The following is a 21,043-nucleotide window of genomic DNA, read 5'->3' as shown; positions in this document are numbered from 1 at the left end:
GGGAAATGATGTCACAGGAAGTGATGTCACTTCCCGTTTCCGGCAGGTGGCGCGGGGGAAAATGATGTCACAGGAAGTGATGTCACTTCCTGTTTCCGGCAGTGGCATGACGTCACTGGAAGTGACGTCACTTCCTGTTTCCGACGGCATGCACACACGTAGGGGGGCCCACATAAATCTTGGGCCCCGGGCCCCGAAAGCCCTAGCTACGCCCCTGCGTCCATGCATCTGATGTTATCTCTGATGTTATCTCTTGAGCTTTTTTCAACACTTCTTGTGCCGTCAGAGTTGCTTACTTACAAGAGTTCTCTAATTCATCCAGACGCTGACACATTGGTTGAAGCATAGAAGTTATGTCCTCTCGTATTTCTTGTCTTAGTTTAGACATTGCCTGAAACAATAAATTCACCGTGAGAGGACTTTCTGCAGGTGGTTCCTCACATCTCTCCAAGGTTGTGTGGGAGGTGGAAGGCAGTTCCAAGAAATTAGTTAAAGGCTGAAAGCTTTTTTCCTTCTGCTTGGTCTTTTTCACCCCTTTCGGAGGCATCTTTCAAAAGTTCAAGAATATAATTTAAAGGGGTAAAAAATGATATAACTTTGGAGCCAGCTGGGAGAGCGTTAGGCAAAGGCTCCTGACCGGATATTGGTCAAAGCCACTCCCCCCAGCAGTTGGTTTTTTTAACTGCAATAGTAGGAGATCTCTAGCTACCACGTGGAGGCTGGCAACCTAAGTTAGATGGCCAGTACTGGAAGGGGAAAGTTTACTGTCTGGCCATTTTCCAAAGCCACAAAAGAGAAAAAGGCAAGCTATGAATCTTTTGAGTCCCCCTTTCCTGATTCTACAAATTATGAAGAAGCCAGAAAAGTTAAAGTAGTACTTTACTGCTTTATGGAGAAACAAAGAACAGTGTTTGAAAGAATGTGGGAAAAGAAACGTAGAAGACTCACCCCCATAACAAGTTTGATCACACTTGAAACTGTCATGGAAGTTGCCAAAGCTTTATTTATCTGGCACATTTATAATCCACCTTGAGAGGTAGGCTTGGGTGACAGAGGATGAGGGGTTCAAGATCACCCAACATGTCTAACCACTCCAGAGCAATTTTCCTGCATTCCATGTTGGTTCAGTCATCAAGAGTCAACATGAAAGGTTTGTCCACAGCAGTGGATAGGGAGCTTTGGGGATGGAGATATGGAGGAGTGAATAGATAGTATTGTTTCACTTCTAGGGAAACTTAGAACGAACCTGAGCAGCTCTAGGAATCACCAAAATCTATGTTAAAACCACAGAACTTGCAACAATTCCTAGAGCACTTCTGGGGAAACCCTGATGTAACCTTGAGTAGCTCTAGGAATCACCAAAAACTATGGTGAAACCATATGGTGAAACTATGGTGAAACCAAAGAATGTGCAGTGATTCCTAGAGCTACCCAACATCACTGTGGGGATTCCTCTGGAAGTGCTGTCAGAGTGCATGACATATACGAGTCCCCCCCCCCCTCCCATTGCAGCTCAGAGCGGCAGCAGGCAACAAGGCCTGGCATCCGTAATCAGATGAGCTCAGACCCACTCTGTGGGCATGCTCCATTTCACATCCTCCAAGCATCCCAACATGAGAGCTGCACTGTCAGCAACAAGCACGAAACACAGACATCATTCTACTCTTCCTTCCCCACCAAGCAGCTATCCACACAGAACAGCAGTCATCAGGCATGGCAGGCCTCTGAATAAGATAAATCTTCTGAAGAACCACTCCATATCGCCACTGTGTGTGCTGCAGCTGCAGCTATTGCTCCTTCCTCTGTATTGACAACATGGGTATTCATGTTCTTTGACACATGCAGTGGACACACACACTTCTGGTGCCCCACCCCCAAGAACGTCGCTGAGTCACATGGTGGGCATCCAATTTGGTGCCCCCAAAGGCTGGCACCCTAGGCAGTCACCTAGTGGTAGGGCCGGCCCTGGACACACATCAGGCAATTACAGCTTACCTGGTTCCCAGCATGGAACTGCCACACACTTTCAGTTCATACCATTCCCAAGCAGAAACCGGATGTATCTGAAGCAAATGTGATGCTTCATGGCTAGTCAAGGCCTTGAAAGCATGCCAGAGGTCAGGTAGACTGCAAATAACTCTTAAATCACTCTAACCTGCTGCTGGTATCAACTAGCCTCCCCAATACCATTGCAGGGGGAAGTCTGACTTGCTCCTTAACAATTCTGAACCAAATATTAACCCTTGCAATGCTAGGTATTCTGAGAACCCACCAAACAAGTTCAAGCTAGCAAGAAACCAGTTCAGAGTATATTTGTTTGGCCTTTCTGGAAGACTTACAAGATTAAATGTCATGGCTTCCAAGGTTTAGAAAATCCACCGTGTGTGGTGGGGCCTCCCAGCATGAAAAATCTTCAGGGTGGGTTTACTGGCACTAAACAGGCTTTTTGACATGCCCCGACTCATGACTACAAATTACAGCACCATACTAATTGATAGCTGGGAGGGTAAGCATTTCTCTATGTGCAACAAACACCGAGCACAACAACTTAGAGGCTTTCTATACAACAGAAGAGCCAACAGAGCTCTGTATGCAGGGAAAACTTACAGTTCTGCGAGGATGCTGGTCAATCCTGTTTGCTTGAAGCACTTCTCAGAAAGGAACCAAATGTCCAAGCTACTACCCCCTATCATGCTACACAAACATACGAGAATAGGCTGTGTACCAAAGCACACTGTGTAAGCAATGCTATGCCAGTGCTACTCAGTGCTGTTTACATTTCAGGTCAGCCACAACATCTAGGTCAATTTATTCAAATGTCATTTAAACATGCACCCCCCCTCCCCCATTCCAGTTCAGTAACTGGTACTTACATTTTCTGGGAATGCAGGAATTTGAAAAGGCTTTCATCTTTCATAGGAACCAGACCAAGCAGTTAAGATTAGAGGCTCTGTGCACCCCACTGGATACCAGGCAAGTGTCTAAGGATGCTTTGGTACTGCGATGGAAGGTCTAATGTTCTTCTTAGTCTAAGCATCTTTAGATATTTGCCTCTTGCCTGGTACTACTTGATGGTCTAAGGTAAGATTCTTCACCAAAACCTTGGCTAATTCTGCTACCATTGTGGTTTTATCCCATATTTCTGCCTTGCTTTATTTCATGGCAAGTATCAGAATAGTCATTTTAGATAAACCCAGCAGCTACAACCTCTTTTATCTGCTTCTCCTTAGTCAGTCTAGGCTTCCATGACCTTTGCCACTGATTGGTCAGTTTAGGCTGCTATGGCCTCTGAAGTGTGGGACAAACATCTCCAATGTGCCAATTTCCGTAAGACAATCCAAGAGAGATTCTACTTTGAAGTCAAGTTACATTTAATGTCAGAACATTTGATGACTACTTTTTACACTGTAACAAGATCCATAAATTTCTACATTTCCAGTCAGAGAAGACACACATAAATGGATAGCTTTTTCTTGTATTACAGGAAAGTGCAGGAGAATATGTACACAGGAGAAAACAGCTTAACAAACTGGCAGAACTGGTCACTGTAGTTATTTTCTAGTAAATAGGATCACCAGACTTGCACTTACTCCAATCATTTAAACAGATACTGTTTCAAGTTTATATTCCTAAAATGCCAAGAACAACCACCGAGGTACACAGTCCATTACTGTTGGGTCAGTTCTCCAGAATCTGGATGTGCATTTTGATAGTTAAAAGTCTTCTTGTTGAAATACTATATCCCTCTGCAAAAATTTCCAGCTACAAATGTGGCCTGCTCAGCAAAGTGGCAATTTCATTTGACAAACCGAGTTGTTCTAGACACAAACTGCTTTCCAGTTGTACAACAGTATGGGAATTCCTTCAAAACTTGCATTTCTATCTCTATCCTTTTCTCATTACTTGTTTGCTTATTAGAAGCAGGATCTTGTTAGCCAATATTTTATTAGAGAAGAAAAACTGAGTAATTTGTCTGTCTTAGACAAGACAGTGCCAGAGTTTCTCTCAACTCCCACTGGATAAGATATATGGAATTAGAGCCCAATACAGTTTTTTGAACTGGCCAGTTAGGACCCAAACATACCACTTGCCCTATTTCTTCTGCTTGCCCTATTTCTTCATTTGCCCTTTTCTCACCTTTGACATTCATTGGAGGATGTGGGGGTTGGAGTGCTGAAAGTTCTTAAAGCTAGAAGTATTAGAAACTGTTTAATCTAGGCAACCCTGTGTTGTTTCCTTCCCTTGTGGTGGAAGTAGGTGGAGGTGAATGCAAGGCTATGTGACTTCATCCAATAAGTATCCAGTTTCCTATTCACCTCGCTTTTGAAAACCATTAATTGTAGACAGGAGTGAAGGACTAGCAGACACAAAACCCTCTCCCCAAAGTTCAGTTTATATCCACAAGGGCCAAGAGTTTTTTTCCCACAAGATGTAAGTTGGTCTCTAACAAATTCCTTCCTTGGCTTCAGGTGGCAGTAAACCCAAGGTCTTTTTGGAATGATTCACAATATGTAAATGGGTCCATGAGGCAGACAAATACAAAGTGAGGGCCCAGTTATCCATTACATCTTTTGGCAATGAAGTCCAGTAATACTTGCTTCTGGTAAGGAAAAAAAAATAAGATGGTTTAGCATGCAGGCTCACATGTACATCTCTTGCTGGAGTGTAGGTATAGAAAAGAGCAAGAGTCTAGTAGCACCTTAAAGACTAACAAAATTTGAGGCAGGGTAGGAGCTTTCATGAGTTACTGCCAGAGCATAGGCATAATTGGAGATGATTACAAGTGGAGCTCTTGGGTGGTGCTGTTGTGAAAACTTTGGTCAGTCATTCTCCCTCAGCCTAACATACCTCATGAGGTTGTTGAGAGAATGAAGGGAGGAATAAAGACTACCAGGTAGAACCATCTTGAATTTCTTTGGAGGAAGAGTGAGAGGAGTACTAGAATTTTTCCATGGATTTTAAAAATATCAAAATTGAGCAAATTTACCTTGCCTGTTTCTAATATAATACCATATTGCAAAAATAAAGCACTTTTGAGGATCTAATTTCACCTGTCGGTATTTTATCAACTGGTCATACATCTCACTGTGACGCTGTTAATACATCTAACTCTCAGCATCAGTGGATACTTAAATCTGCACACTGGGGTTATGCAAAAAGAAAGGACATTTCCTGCATACTAGGGGGAATGCCTCCAGGTTTGCTGGGAAATGCCATACTTTTCAAAAGGGGGAGGGGAGGGAGTTATAAGCCCTCCAAAAAGACAAAAGCATGCTGAGCACTAAGGCAGGCCAGCAGTGTGTGTATGTGTGGGGGAGAGAGTGTGTAGGGGAACAAGAGCTGGTCTTCTTTGGTAACACCAAGGTTAAAGCAGGCTCCTACAATGGCAATTTTTCAGGGACAAAAAAAAAGTGTGTTCTGTTTTGATGGGCACATAAGAACATAAGAACATAAGAGAAGCCATGTTGGATCAGGCCAACGGCCCATCAAGTCCAACACTCTGTGTCACACAGTGGCAAAAAATGTTATATACACACATACACTGTGGCTAATAGCCACTGATGGACCTGTGCTCCATATTTTTATCTAAACCCCTCTTGAAGGTGGCTATACTTGTGGCCGCCACCACCTCCTGTGGCAGTGAATTCCACATGTTAATCACCCTTTGGGTGAAGAAGTACTTCCTTTTATCCGTCTTAACCTGTCTGCTCAGCAATTTCATCGAATGCCCACGAGTTCTTGTATTGTGAGAAAGGGAGAAAAGTACTTCTTTCTCTACTTTCTCCATTCCATGCATTATCTTGTAAACCTCTATCATGTCACCCCGCAGTCGACGTTTCTCCAAGCTAAAGAGTCCCAAGCGTTTCAACCTTTCTTCATAGGGAAAGTGCTCCAGCCCTTTAATCATTCTAGTTGCCCTTCTCTGCACCTTCTCTAAAGCTATAATATCCTTTTTGAGGTGCGGCGACCAGAACTGCACACAGTACTCCAAATGAGACCGCACCATCGATTTATACAGGGGCATTATGATACTGGCTGATTTGTTTTCAATTCCCTTCCTAATAATTCCCAGCATGGCATTGGCCTTTTTTATTGCAAACGCACACTGTCTTGACACTTTCAGTGAGTTATCTATCATGACCCCAAGATCTCTCTCTTGATCAGTCTCTGCCAGTTCACACCCCATCAACTTGTATTTGTAGCTGGGATTCTTAGCCCCAATGTGCATTACTTTGCACTTGGCCACATTGAACCGCATCTGCCACGTTGACGCCCACTCACCCAGCCTCAACAGATCCCTTTGGAGTTCCTCACAATCCTCTCTGGTTCTCACCACCCTGAACAATTTAGTGTCATCCGCAAACTTGGCCACTTCACTGCTCACTCCGAACTCTAAATCATTTATGAACAAGTTAAAAAGCATGGGACCCAGTACCGAGCCCTGCGGCACCCCACTGCTTACCGTCCTCCACTGCGAAGACTGCCCATTTATACTCACTCTCTGCTTCCTATTACTCAGCCAGTTTTTGATCCACAAGAGGACCTGTCCTTTTACTCCATGATTCTCAAGCTTTCTAAGGAGCCTTTGATGAGGAACTTTATCAAAAGCTTTCTGGAAGTCAAGGTAAACAACAACAGTTGTAATACATGGAATTTGCTGCCACAGGAGGAGGTGGCAAATACAGGCATAGACAACTTCAATAGGGGATTGGATCAACATATGGAGCAGAGGTCCATCAGTGGCTATTAGCCACAGTATATTGATGGAATTCTCTGTCTGGGGCAGTGATGCTCTGTATTCTTGGTGCTTCGGGGGCTACAGTGGGAGGGTTTCTAGTGTTCTGGCCCCACTGATGGACCACCTGATGGCACCTGGCTTTTTTGGCCACTGTATGACCCAGTGTTGGACTGGATGGGCCATTGGCCTGATCCAACATGGCTTCTCTTATGTTCTAATATGTTTGGTGGGGTTTGATACGTTGCATTATAAATGTGTTCCTGTATAACAGTATGAACCACACTGAACAGAAAATGGGCTAAGCTAAAAAACTCACCAAGTCTATACAAACGGATTTCCAAAAGGATCTCCAAATAAAGCAGAAGACTGAACTGCAGCCTAGAAGAAATTGAACAGAAAAACCCTCTCAGTATTTTAATGGGATTTTTTTTATCTGAATACACCCATTGTCATACAGATTTCTTAAGTATCTTATCAACTTGTAAGTTAAGAGTGTGCTTTTTCATCTACACAATCTGAATCAAGGAGGTTAACACTGAGGTGATAGCAACTCACACTTCACAAGAGAGTTGGTGCTAGAATATAGATGAGCACCATTTCATTGTTAAATGCTGGCAGCCTTCCCACCTCCTCTGAAGAAAATTACTCCAAATATTACAACTCAGAACTTAAGGGCTGGTGTGACAGACTGTGCTGTAAAAGCTCACAAGTGCTGTGTAAACATATAATGGACTGTGAAGGATTAATATCTCACTGAGCAGAGAGCCTTGAGTGACAGGCTGCTCAAAGGAATATGGTTAGTTAGTGTCAGTTGAGCAGAAAGACTTGGAACAGTTTGAGTTTCCCTGACTGTGGAAAGTTTAGCTGACTGAAGACTGGGAAGGTTGACAAGTGTGGGTGGATCAGTGAAGATGACCATTCGGGCCAGGAAAGGGGATTTTCTAGTTAGAGAAGAGATTCCTTGCCCAGATGAAAGGGAGGTAGCTCTAAAGGGTAGAGTTAGCTCCTGGTGTGAATAGAGAAAGTTTGGGTACTTGATAGTGTATCCCTGCCTTCTGAAACCTGAAGAGTCAGTTAAACTCAAGAAAGACTGAAACCAAAGCCTCTCATCTCTAAGATTCTAAAATTTTGCAAAAGGCTTAAGAAATCTCATGTGCAGGAAACATATGAGCAGGAATTAGTGATTATTTTACATTATCTCAGCATTCATTTTTGATTTACATCAGATATTTTACCCTTGATTTCACCTGACCTTTCCCCTTCTACATTGAATAAAATCTTATTTTTGTGTTCATAGTATCTTATTAGAATTCTTATACTGATAATAAAAAGAAAAGGGAAAAACAAAAAAAGAACAGGTTAGCACCTACAGACACAACCCCTCCCCAACTACAGCTATAAAATATCTGATTTTCTCCACTACTAGAATCCATACATTTACTCATGACCTTAGACCAAGAGAAATTTATCACCTTTCAGTATAAGATTATTATCTTTGCTTTTTGATCTTCAAAATCATAAATTCATTTTGTTCTTTTTCACTTAAGAAATCCATAAAGAGTTTCCATGTATGTATAAAATGTAAAAATAAGACTTTAATTTTTTTTGAATGCTCTAAAGCCTTTCATGTGCCGTTTTCAGAAATTTTATTTAAGAGGGTATTTTTGCTGCTTCCCTCAAGTTCCTAGGCTGAGCCAGCATCAAAACACAATATAGTCACAGGGTGGGACAGCCATATTATCTTCAGATAAGGAATTAGATAAAGGGTCTGTACAGTCAGAAAAGGAAGGAAAAAATGAGGGGAAATCCTACATCTGAGTGAGGGAATGAGGCTATGTTGCCATAGATGGTCATCCCTTTTCCACCCAAACAGGATGGGAAGCAAAGAGACTACAAGTGAGCCACTAACCAAACTCATTTGGAAAAGAAGCAATTATGCAGCACATACAAATTCTGCTGCTTCTTACCAGGTGCACACATGTATGGAGTACCAGATGCACACCTGTATGGAATAAGCAATCTGTTCCATGTAGGGATTGCTGCCATCTAGTAGGCTTACATTCCTAACAGGATGACTGCTCACTCACAGCTGCCTTAGACTTTTAAAGGATGTGCAGAAATTCTAAAGATGGTCTATGTAGTTAAGTGTATACATGTAGGACTTTCTTCTGTGTATACTTCAGACTGTGTGGCACAGGAATGAGGAAGCAGTGGGTTTAGAAAATGCTACATGTGATAATTCTAAGATGATTCCTATAAGGCAGAAGCAGAACTAGGTGCTACCTTCGATAACCCTTCCATTAACTCCAGTGCCCCATGATTAAATATTGCAAATTAATCATTTCTGATATTGTGCCTACATTCTGTAGGAAAGAAAGTCTCACACTGTTACCTAGCCCTGCAGAGACATTTGACAGTGTTCCCTCTAAGCTGATTTAGCGTGAGCTAGCTCAGATTTTTAGCCTCCAAGCTCACACGTTTTTGTCTTAGCTCAGGAAGGATGACCCCAGAGTGCAATAACTTATGCAGTAGCTCACAACTTTAATGGCAGTAGCTCACAAAGTAGAATTTTTTCTCACAAGACTCTGAAGCTTAGAGGGAACATTGCAACCAACTATACCAGCCAGCTGCCTTGCATTCAAATACTTACAGAATTTAGTGAGGGAGCACCAAAAGGGTCCGTCTTGAAAGGGTTTTCAAACATGTTATCAGCAGGATTTTTAAGGGGCGCAGTGGTTTGTCTCGGAACAGGCTTTGGTGGCACTAAGGTGAGGAAAAAAAAAATACTTGTAGCCTTAAGTCACCTTCATGCAATACAGCAACAAACCTTTGACATATGAACATATGAAGCTGCCTTATACTGAATCAAACCCTTGGTCCATCAAAATCAGTATTGTCTACTCCGACTGGCAGTGGCTCTCCAGGGTCTCAAGTGGAGGTTTTTCATGCCTATTTGCCTGGACCCTTTTTTGTAGGAGATGCCAGGGACTGAACCTGGAACCTTCTGCTTACCAAGCAGATGCTCTACCACTGAGACACTTAAAATAAATGTTAACGGACATAAAAGTGTGAAACTGCATAGGATTGGCACCATTAAGTCAGACCTATAGCTAAGCCTCATCAATAAGCATGCTGATTTTTCATGTGTTTAAAATCCAGGTATTACAAATCCACATGTTTCATCTGGGGGGGGGGGTATAAGCCCAAAATACTAAGTTGCACAGATGCCTTATGAGACAATACATGGCATGAGCGGGCTGCTTGCAACAGACCCATGCAAGCATTCTCCAAAGATAATCATTCTGAAGAGGCTTGAACCACAGCTGGTGTTACTGGAAGAATGAGATCATGAAGGATCATTTAGTTACTACAGAACAAGAGTGCAACAGTATATTTAAAGTCAATTTTGATTCTGCAAAACAGTATGCTTTAGGGAGGTTTTTTGGATAAAGGGGCTTGTGCAACAAGAGTCTGCAATCCAATTTGGTGGTCCTGATAAGGGCAGAAATGCAGGGCATGTTTTGCAAATAAAATAAACACAAGGATCCTTAAATGCCCTGACTGAGATTGCTCCACTTTGGGACCAATAGCGAGTTCCTTCTTTACCTCACATCACACTAGCATAGAACCATTTGTAGCACAAAAACACATGACACAGATCCACTTTCTACTTAGTTAGAACACTGGCCTACTAAGGTCAGTATTCCCTACTCTGATGGGCAGCGGCTTTCTGGAAATTCAAGTATTGGTCTTTCACACTGCACACAGAAGGTTCCAGATCTAGTTATGAACATATGAAGCTGCCTTATACTGCATCAGACCCTCGGTTCATTGAAGTCAGTATTGTCTACTCAGTTCCTGGTATCTACAGATGTGAAGTAGAGAAACAGCCGTTATGAGAACTGGAATGCTCCCACAGGGCTAGAGCAACTTGTTCTTCACCTTGTTAATTTTTATAGGACTACTACAAGATATCAAACAGCATTCTCATCTTACAGATGGGTTAACAGAACAAGGGATGGACAGGCAACTAAGTCTTCTCAAATGAACCCCAGTTTGGCCATTAACTGGAACCTAGTTTGTACTAGAATAACTAGATTTGAGTCCAGTAGCACCTTACTGAGAACAAAAGCATTTTTGGAATATAAGCTTTAGAGCAGGGGTGTCAAACATGCAGCCCAGGGGCCGAATCAGACCCACAGAGGGCTCCAATCAGGTCCTTGAACAAGCCTGCTTCCTTCTCCCTCTCTCTTGCTTCCTTCTGCATCACAGCTTGCTTTGCCAGGCTTGCTCAATCATACAGGAGCTACAGAGCAAAACCTCTATTTTCTCCATTGACTGAGGCTCCTCCCTTGGGAAGGAAGGGGGGGGAGGGAGAGCTTGCTTTGCCAGGCTCTCTCAATCGCACAACAGAGCTACTGAATCAAGCCTCTCTTCCTTCTGTTGGCTGTGGCTCCTCCCCCTCCTGGTCCCCTGGGGAAGGAAGGAAAGAGCCAGAGCTTCCTTTACCTAGTTCCCTGGATTGCATGGAAGAGATACAAAGAAAGCACCTTTAAAAAAAAGAAAGCACCTTTGTGTCCTTTATAAAGCTTGTATCTCTGTTTCCTGGCATTACATTTTATGACACACATGGCCCAACCCAACTAGGTCTCATTTATGTCAGATCTGGCCCTCATAACAAATGAGTCCGAGACCCCTGCTTTAGAGTGTCAAAGCTCTCATTGTCAGATGGCTGTTTACTTGATGAAGGGAGGATTGAAAGTTTTAACTCTGAGGATCTTGTTGGTCTTTTAAGGTGCTACTGGACTCAAATGTAGTTCTTCCACTGCAGACCAACATGGCCGCCCTCTGAAATGAATTCATACTTGATTAATGAAAGCACTCTCACCAAGACACCACATACAAAGACAGCCCATCAGGCACACTTGAGGATCTCCCTCTAGCTACTTAGGCAGGGGTACAAGAAGAGGGAAAGGTCAGAAGACCTCCCCCTAGAGAAAATGGATAGCAAGAGATGCAGCTTTACCACTGATTTTAGCAGACAGCTGACTAGCTTCATAGTCATCGTGGTCAGCCACGTCTTGAGGAACCCCTACTTTGTTAGTGAAGTAACTGGCAAAGGCTCCAGAGGCACGAGACAGACCTTGTGGCTGCTCTGCCCTCCTGGCAGGCACAGCAGGTGGCTTTGTCAGCTGGAAGTCTTTGAACATCTCTCTTACGTCCTTGATCTCTTTATCTCCAAGAGGGTCCAGAGCTGTGAAGGCATCACTTTCCTTCTTGGTCGGCTCTTTCGGAGGCGCAGTTCTGGGAGGCAACTGAGGAGGAGGACTGGTTGAAGAAATGGAAGACAACAATGTTGGGACTGGGAGCTGGGCAGCTAGTGTAGACGGGAACATGTTGGCCTGAAAAGGGTTTCCTGTGGAGGATGGCTGTGCCCAAGCATTTGGAGGAGAAACACGTGCTGGCTGACCCCAGAGATCAGGAGCTGGAGGCTGGGTTGGGGGTCCTAGGGATGCCGACTGATTCCAGCCAGGAACTTGTGGAGTAGCACCAAATCCAAGAGGCTGGGGAAAGCTTGCTGGCTGAGCACCCAGAACAGATCCAGGAAATGCTGAGGTGGGCTGGCTGAAGACAGCAGATGAGGGCCCCCATGCGGGTGTTGGGGAAGTTGCTGTAGGCAAGCCACCTGAGGAAGAGAAAACCATACTTGTTACGTTGAAGCCAAACTAGGCAATTGCCTAGGGCGCCGGCCTTCTGGAGGCACCTTCTTGGGTGCCCCCCATATGACTTGATGACATTATCAGTGCAGGGGGGTGTAAGAAGTTAGCCTTGCCTAGGGTGCCAGACAGTCTAGGGCCAACTCTGACTGAAGCAGTTACTGGACATAGAATGAAAAAGAAAGAGGGAGGGGGAAACTCAATCCAGGATACAGCTCTGATTTATGGAGATCAAGCTATCAGAATAAATTGTTATAAAAATACAAATATTTATTATGAAGAGATGACTGGGGAAGGCAATGGCAAAACACCCATTAAAAAGTCTGCCAAGAAAACGTCATGTGACATCACTCCAGGGGTCAGTTGCTTGCACTTTACCTTTTTATATTAGCAAAAGATAAAATAGGATCAAAGAAATCATCCAGATATCAGACTCCTGAAACTTTTTAACACAGAGATAATAATTTAAAAAAGGTAAAGCAAGAACCGAGTGGTTACCAACCCATGGGGTGATGTCACAATGTTTTCTTGACAGACTTTTTACGGGGTGGTTTGCCATTGCCTTCCCCAGTCATCTACACTTTCCCCCCCAGCAAGCTCATTTTACCAACCTCATAAATATGGAAGGCTGAGTCAACCTTGAGTCAGCTACCTGAACCCAGCTTCCGCCGGGATTGAACTCAGGTTGTGAGCAGAGCTTGGACTGCAACACTGCAGCTTTTACACATATACAATTGATGGATATACCTTATGATCAATAGACATATGCATTTTGGGCCACTAGGGCCTTCCTCAGTGGTCAATTCTAGTTATAAAACAAAACACATCCAGGAGTAAATTTATGAATAAAATTCTTTAAAGCCAGCTATTGCTTTCTCATATGATGTGCCATTACTAAAAGTTTATACAAAGGAAGTCTCTCATTGTAACTGCATATGCTCTCCAAACTGTTTGGCACTGGTGCCAGATATCCAACATGTCTAGATGTGTGTCACTTCCATTAAAAGTAGCAATCAAGTCCCTTGACATTCCAGCAGCTCATTTCGGTGAAGATTTAATACCTTGCAGATGCCCCTCCCCACACCTTGTTCATCACCCACCACTGTCCCTTGCTAGGCCTGCAATTGCAGTATTTGTGTCCTTTGCCCCACTCCTGCGCAGAGACGGTTTCTCTGTAGCACCGCTTTCCCACAGTTCTTACTAACCTAGTCCAGACAGAGGCGCTACTGCAGGAGCACTGGCTTTGAAGAGGTCCAGAGGGCTGGTTTGCACAGGGGCTGGCTGGACTGTGGTAGTAGTCAAGGTGCTTGTTGTAGGAAGGCCAGGAGCAAAAATGTCTGATCCAAACAAGTCATTAGCTGCACTCTGAAAGGGAAAGATAATTTCCTAGATTACCACTACAGTTACAGAATTGTCCATGCAAGTGTTTATAGGGACCTTACATACACTGCCTGCTTGGAGAGCTATTATCAGGTAGCCTCCACTTCAAACCTTCTCTAAAAGACTCCCTTCCACTTGCTTTTTAGCATTTTGGGTGCAAGTTTTGGTTTCACAGCTAGAGAGCCATTGGTTTTCTCCTGCCTCAACATCTAGTCAAGTAGGAGAGGAGACAGTGGATATGCCAGAAGAATTGACCTTTAAAGTCCTATATGGTTGAGGGCCAGCCTATCTATGGGACTGCCTTTCTCCATGTATCCCAGAGAGCACTGCGTTCAGGGACACAAAACCTACTATCGATCCCCAGACCAAGGGAGGCCAGACTGTGCTCTGCACCAGCTAGGGCCTTCTCAGTGGCAGCACCAGCAATGTGGAATGCACTCCGGGAGGCCATAAAGGCCCTGCGGGATCTCTCCCGATTCCACATGGCCTGTAAAACCAAACTATTTCAACAGGTCTTTAACACTTAAATGGGATAGGACTGCCACCCTACCCTGCTGAGCGATGCCACTTATTTGGAATTATGATCGCTGTAGGATCACTGTCAGAAGAAAGTTATGATCCCACCTGTTGAAGTTTTGAGCAGCACCATGAAATGTATTTTAATTGTTGTTTTATTGTTTAAGTTGTATTCTTGAAGTGTTTTGAACTGACTGTTAGCTGCCCTGAGTCCGCTTGCGGAGAGGGCGGGATAGAAAATAAATAATAATAATACTTATGTTTGTAGCAAAACAGACCTCAAGCAGGCTACATGAAACTGAATCTCTAGCCGATACTTTTGCTGGTGCTTTAGGATAAAGGCCAAGATCATTCCTGCAAAGAGGTAAGATACCTATTACACTACAGGTTACTCTAGAGGATTTAGCCACTTACACGGCAAGGCCAACAAAGTATGCAATATTCTCTACCCTTTCCTGCAAGGGTCTGAAGTCCAAGCTAGGCAGTATGCTACAACTTCATTTACTGCCCTCCCCTCTCCAATGAATCGCTCAAGCTTTCTCTTCAAATCTGGGATTAGATTACACTGAAGTATAGCCTTCCGAACCATTCTTGGTGCATGCATTAGGAGCTTTTTTTTTTACTTACCAGAGTTACAAAAGCCACGTCAGCATTAGAGAAGAGAGAAAGGTATGTTTAGAAAGAGACACAGATGCAGACATACAACTAAGCCACGCATGTAAGGTTTACAGTGGCTGGTGACCACTCAAGATTGAAGGCACATATGCCTGCCAGAAAGAGAAGCACTTCTGTTGGAGGAGGAAGAAGACGACTTCTTCACCCAGCCCCAGTAGAACACATGCATGTCAGCAGTTTGTCTACAAGCCCCAATGTTCACCTTAACAGTCCTCCTTCCTCTTCCTGGCTTGGTACTTTGCGGAGGTGGGCTAATTGTTATCGAGTCATGAGATGCTGTCAACTGGAGGCCGCTGTCGGAGTCTAGCCGTAATCCGTTTTGCAGGGGTAGTCCTTTGGAAGGGCTCTCTAGGAACACGTTGGGTGGGGACTTGGCAATGAAGCCATTCTGTTCTCTCTCTGGCACCCCGTTGGGAGTCCTCGTGGCTAGCTGAGCTGGCTTACTCTCCAGCCCCCACTGGCTGGCTGGTAAATCCTGCTTGCCAGTTCGGTTGGAAATCTGGTCGAACTGTTTCCCAAAGTAGTCTACGTCACCATTCACAACACTGCCGACAGTCGCACTTGCCATCTTCTGATTGGGAGGTTGTAAAGAATCAAGAGGGAGGTGTGCCAATTGGTCAGGCTGCGTGAAAGGATCGTCACGGAAAGGGTCGGGGTTGGGAGTGGGGAAAAAGCTGAGGTTGGCAGAGAAAGCAGTTTCAGGCAAGAAAGGAGGCGGCGGTTTTGGCTGTGACAGGGAAGGCGTGATGTCATTCAAGAAAAGATCATCCTCTTTGACAGAAGTTGGAGGGGCCTCCACTTCAGCATTTAAATCCACTAACAGGACCTCTTTATCCTCCTCCTATTACATTCGGGAAAGAAGATGGATTAGTGGATGAATTAAGCCAAAGAGTTGAGACATGTGCAAGTAGTTGTGTGCTCACTTGGTCAGTTGTAAAAAGCATAAGCAGATTTACTATGGATGAGGTTTTTTTTACGCCCTATGAGCTACAACCAAATTTGCCAACTGTTGTACTAGTTTTATCTTGAAAGTCTTCCTAGGTCAGGCAAATATAAATCAACTTTGAAATGCTGAAAGGCAGGATACAAAGTGAAGGCAATTTAGAAGCTACTTCGGATCACAAGTGATTGGAGTCCTGCTCAAATCCTATCCAAGCATAGCCAGCCAGAAGATTGTGAAATTTACAAGCAGGGGATGAAGGCAGTTTGTTGGATGGAGCCTACATGAGATTTCTGAACAGGAAATCAAGGAAGGAAACTTGAAACATTCTCCAAAAGCACACTGCACTTACAAAGTTTCAATGCTGCTGCACATGATTCTGCCACACACTGCTACATAAGGGATATCAGATAAGACTACAGATTGCTGCTGTGCTATTTGTTCTCCCTGGGACTTAGAAGCATTTTTGACACACTCTTCCCCTCTCTACCATCATAGATCCTTTAATCTTCTTAACAAAGATACTGTCTCCTATTTAAGTACAGCTTCTCTGCTGCTGACACTACCATTTTTTGGCGGGGGGGGAGGTATTTTTAATGTGCATGTGTGCATCTGGAACTCATGGCAACCTCTGGTGACTGACCCCTACTGGGGGCATGGAGCGTATTCAGAGAGATGGCTGAATAAAGCCTGTCCCTGCCTCCTGGCCCTGGTATTCCAAGAAAGCCTCCCATCCAAGTACTTGTCAGAGTCAGCCCAGCTTAGCTTCCAAGATCTGAGAAGATTAGCCTTGCCCGAGCTATCCAGGTCAGGGCTGGTACTACCTATTGAGAAGGCTGGCTAAGAACTTACCATGCTTCTTGCAGGATGGCAGCACTACTCATTACACTCAGTGGTGCAACCAAGGCACATTTGCCTGAACACTAGCACTGAAATATTCTCCCTGGTCCTACACTGCAAGTCAATGTTGGCCATTTTATGCTTTTGTTATTGTTGTTCTAGAAGAACAATTCTATTTAAGTAGTTACTGGGATCATTTTGTGATGCAATTTCTTTGGCAGCCCAAACTAAGATTTTTATAGGGCCTTTGATTTTACCACCCTATTTTCTTCTGATGCGAAGTTTCATATATTCCTACATGTCTTTTGCATGGCTTGCAACTTTTGCCACACGTGACAAGAAGAGAGATTCTTCCCAGCAATAACTGAGAGGCATCAGGCCACCATAGTGGGTAGCCAGTTGGTCACTAGTCACATTGTTTCCTAGTTCTTGAAGCTGAAGGGACTAGATTCTGCCAATTCACAGCACATCGCAAGCCAAGCCATTACTCACTGTGGGAGTATTCAGGTCAGGGGGAGTTGACATGTCTCCAAACAGATCCATCTGATCGACACCCTTTCAGAAACAAAAAATTGGAGTCAGCTTAAGAGTTCACTTGAGCCTAAGCAACAACAAAGCATACTGGGATATCATGAGAACCAGAAGCTACAGGATCTTGAATTACAAAACACAACCAGTGTGTGCTTGAATAACATACAAGCTGCTCTGGCTGAATCAAGATACAAAAGGTTGGCTGAACTGGCTACACAGGCTAGAAAACACCTACATACCATCTTTATTTTCCCAGCTTGGTCACTTGAGTCATCAGTGCCATTCTGAAACAAAGGAATGCAGAGTCATGTCTGAGGGGCAAGACAATGCCAGAAATTGTTGCATTCTGATATACACCTTGATCAGCAAGAACCAACACTTAAAAGGCTTCTCCTACATCTCCACCCCTACCCCCCATCTCAAAGTATCTTATATATAAAATTCCCAGATCTCCTTTCCCAGCAATGAACAGATATTATATATATGTATCGTTTTTCAAGACATGATTGCATAAACATATGAAGCAGAAGACTGTCAGTGGCTATTAGTCCCAAGGTATAGATGGAACACTATGTCGTGGCAGTGATGCCCTATATTCTTGGGAGCAACAGTGGGAGGGCTTCTGAGTTCTGGCCCCACTGGTGGACCTCCTGATGACACTTGGGTTTTGGCCACTTTGTGACACAGTGTTGGACTGGATGGGCCATTGGCTTGATCCAACATGGCTTCTCTTAAATTCTTATGATTTGGTCTTTTCTTACCTCTGCAGTCTTATTGGCTTCTTCATTCTGAAAAAGAAGTTAAAGAGTTCCATGGTCACCCACTTCTTACACATGGCAACATCACTTAGCCAGACAGCCCTTATAAAAACTGAAGTTACCACGTCTTGACACCCTGCAGCCTTTTACCTCAGAAGACTCATTTTGGCAACAACAAGTAGGAAGACTTCCTCTGGGTTGGATCCAGCCAGATATTTCCACAGAATTGCACCCAGTTTCCTTTCCCTTTGCATGCCTTAACCTACTTGGTGACTTGCCCAGAGTCAACCAGCAAGCTTCCATGCTAAAGTGGGGATTCAAACCTTATTTTCTTAGACCCTAGTCTGACCTTTTTAACCACCACACCAATTCCAAAAACAATTAGGTTTTAATATAATGGTTTGAGCCCCCCCCCCCAATCTTTTTTAACACCCAGACTCAGGCAGATTTGAGAACCCAGAAGTTTGCTGTATGGCTTTTGTCCCTGACATTAAAAGATTTTATTGAAAGACTGATTCTCCCTTAAGTCTAAAAAGGTTAACATTATCTGAAGCAGTGTACATGCACATGAAAGCTTATACCCAGAATTAAACTTCATTGTTCTTAAAGGTACCACTGGACTCAAACTTTGTTCTATTAAAGAGCAGTGTTTAATTGGTCTTACCTTCTTCTTGTCCTCTTCTTCCTTTTTCTTTGTATTATAGATAACTTGGAAGAGGTCCTTCAGATCTACAACTAGAGGCTCAGCCTGAAAGATGGAAGCAAGAAGATTCAAGTATTTGGCATGATGGTTTAACACTAAAGGCATTTACCATCCAGTATGAATTGAATGAATGCAACTCATTCCAAAAGAAGCAAATTGTCCTATTCTCCAAGGAGGTAGACTGTTCTGGCCAGTAACAGCCCATATTGGAAACTGGGAAGTTTTCCAACATGTCTACTTTTAAAAACCAGAGAATTAATCAGAATATCATGCAATAGTTCAGTCGTTTGAGCTCTGTAGGTTTGTGCACTTAAGGACCAAAAGGCAAATTGTTTGACCTACCCAATATACTTGGCCTGGAGTCCATTTAAGACTGGCCTTTAAAGGATAAAGACAGTCCATGTGGCAAAGTGCTCTCTGCTCCGTGGCCCTTCCCATCAGGGGAGGTTCACAAATACATATTACTTAAAGGGACAATTTATCCCCTCATTTTATTTGTGGAGAGCACATGTTAGGGACCTGAAATGACACAATTAGGATCATGTTCAATAGGGAGCTAGACTTGGGATGCCTTTCAGCAGGACCTCATCCCCAGAGCCTTGGGCAAGTTGATGGCGATGGAAAGTACTGTCAATTTGCAGCTGACTCATGGTGGCCTTGGAGGGTTTTCACAGCCAGAGATGTCCAGAGGAAGTTTGCCATTGCCTGCCTCTGCATCATGCAGCCCTTGACTTCCTTAGTGCTCTTCCCATCCAAAACTCAACTAGGGCTGATCCTGCTTAGCTTCCAAGATCTGATGAGACTGGACTACCCAGATCACAGCTTTGGCAGTTAATTCAGACTCAGGCATGCCATCTCAAAACAGTCAGATCTAATGAAGCCTGTTGCAAAAGTGATTTAACTGACAGCAGTCTAGCTTATTATATCTATCTCTATCGCCTTTCTGTCTGTCCGTCTGCTCTTCAACAGTGTGTTCTTCATTCAGTCTTCTGCTATGGAGACTCCTCTAAGCACAAGGTATGTCTTCTCTTTAGTGCCCCCCACCTTGGGGAGCTTATGACGAAGCTTTGGTTGAAAACATAAAATCATCCAGTTACAGTAAATTCACATTGCTTAGTACAGATCTGGTACAGTCTGGGTCCTTGGAATCACAGAGTTGGAAGGGGCCATACAGGCCATAGTCCAACCCCCTGCTTAGTGCAGGATCAGCCGCCCTAGAGCATCTCTGACAAATGTTTGTCTATCTGCTGCTTAAAGACTGCCAGTGAGGGGGAGCTCACCACCTCTCTCGGTAGTTGATTCCATTGTTGAACACTTTACAGTTAAAAGGTTTTTCCTAATATCCAGCTGGTACCTTCCCGCCTTTAAATTAAGCTCATGATTGCGCATCCTCTCCTCTGCTGCCAACAGGAACAGCTCCCTGCCCTCCTCTAAGTGACAGCCCTTCAAATACTTCAAGAGAGCCATCCTGTCCCCACTCAACCTCCTCTTCTCCAGACTGAACATCCCCAAGTCCCTCAGCCTTTCCTTATAGGACTTGGTCTCCTCACAGGGCTTGGTCCGAGAGGCTAGTATTTGAGCCACACTCCTGTCAACATCCCTGGTCCCAAGATGCTCCACTCTACTTTGGAGATTTTACCTGCTGTGCTGTTTTTATGGCAAAAAACTGATGCTGCCCTTCTCCTCCACAGACATAGCCAAAGGCGCGATTGTCCGTCACATCCCGAGCAATAAAGGAGATTTTGTTGACTGGATGCTCGTGCTCAATAACCTGAAATGGAAGATCAGACTTATTTCCCCCAAGAAGCTTTCCTGTCTGACAAAGAGTCAAGCCAATGGAAGCTGTTTGGTTGCGGGCTCATCTTTCTCTGTATTCCTCTGTCTCAAAGTAATGATCCAGAAATCAGCTGGTTCTCTCCTTTTCAGCTTCAATATCTGTAGTTTGGCTAAGTACACTGTAGCTAAGTACTAGTCCAGTATTAACCATGCATAGAGATTAAGAAGAAGAGCTGGATATTAAGAGCCAGTTTGGTGTAGTGGTTAAGTGTGCAGGCTTTTATCTGGGAGAACAGGGTTTCATTTCCCACTCCTCCACATGCACCTGCTGAAGTGACCTTGGGTCAGTCATAACTCTCTCAGAGGCTGTTCTGGGAAGAGCAGTCTAAGCAAACTAATTTATGCAGTAGCTCACAACTTTAATACCACTAGCTCACAAAGTAGAATTTTTGCTCACAAGACTGCAAC

At 43.9% G+C, this 21,043-nt stretch overlaps 1 protein-coding gene across 7 annotated transcripts in view; it reads right to left on the bottom strand.

Annotated features, from left to right (window-relative positions):
- Window positions 1-3,353: 3,353 nt before the first annotated feature.
- DAB2 (DAB adaptor protein 2) overlaps window positions 3,354-21,043 on the bottom strand; it is a 50,305-nt gene continuing 32,615 nt past the window's right edge. The window contains exons 5-15 of one of the 7 annotated variants that reach the window (XM_060236049.1): window positions 20,439-20,570; window positions 18,761-18,844; window positions 18,100-18,126; window positions 17,578-17,622; window positions 17,300-17,362; window positions 15,230-15,868; window positions 13,662-13,821; window positions 11,766-12,425; window positions 9,390-9,502; window positions 7,056-7,117; window positions 3,354-4,600 (exon numbers count right to left, since the gene is read on the bottom strand). In XM_060236049.1, coding sequence (XP_060092032.1) covers window positions 7,061-7,117; window positions 9,390-9,502; window positions 11,766-12,425; window positions 13,662-13,821; window positions 15,230-15,868; window positions 17,300-17,362; window positions 17,578-17,622; window positions 18,100-18,126; window positions 18,761-18,844; window positions 20,439-20,570 — 1,980 coding nt within the window. In that variant the 3' untranslated portion in view covers window positions 3,354-4,600; window positions 7,056-7,060. Of the gene's footprint in view, window positions 4,659-7,051; window positions 7,118-9,389; window positions 9,503-11,765; window positions 12,426-13,661; window positions 13,822-15,229; window positions 15,869-17,299; window positions 17,363-17,577; window positions 17,623-18,099; window positions 18,127-18,760; window positions 18,845-20,438; window positions 20,571-21,043 lie in introns of all 7 variants that reach the window. The other 6 variants (XM_060236050.1, XM_060236051.1, XM_060236048.1 and 3 more) reach the window with 6 other exon arrangements.

This window comes from Heteronotia binoei, chromosome 4, assembly GCF_032191835.1.
Source record: "Heteronotia binoei isolate CCM8104 ecotype False Entrance Well chromosome 4, APGP_CSIRO_Hbin_v1, whole genome shotgun sequence".
NCBI lineage: Eukaryota > Metazoa > Chordata > Lepidosauria > Squamata > Gekkonidae > Heteronotia > Heteronotia binoei.
This window is presented reverse-complemented; position numbering and strand designations above follow the sequence as displayed.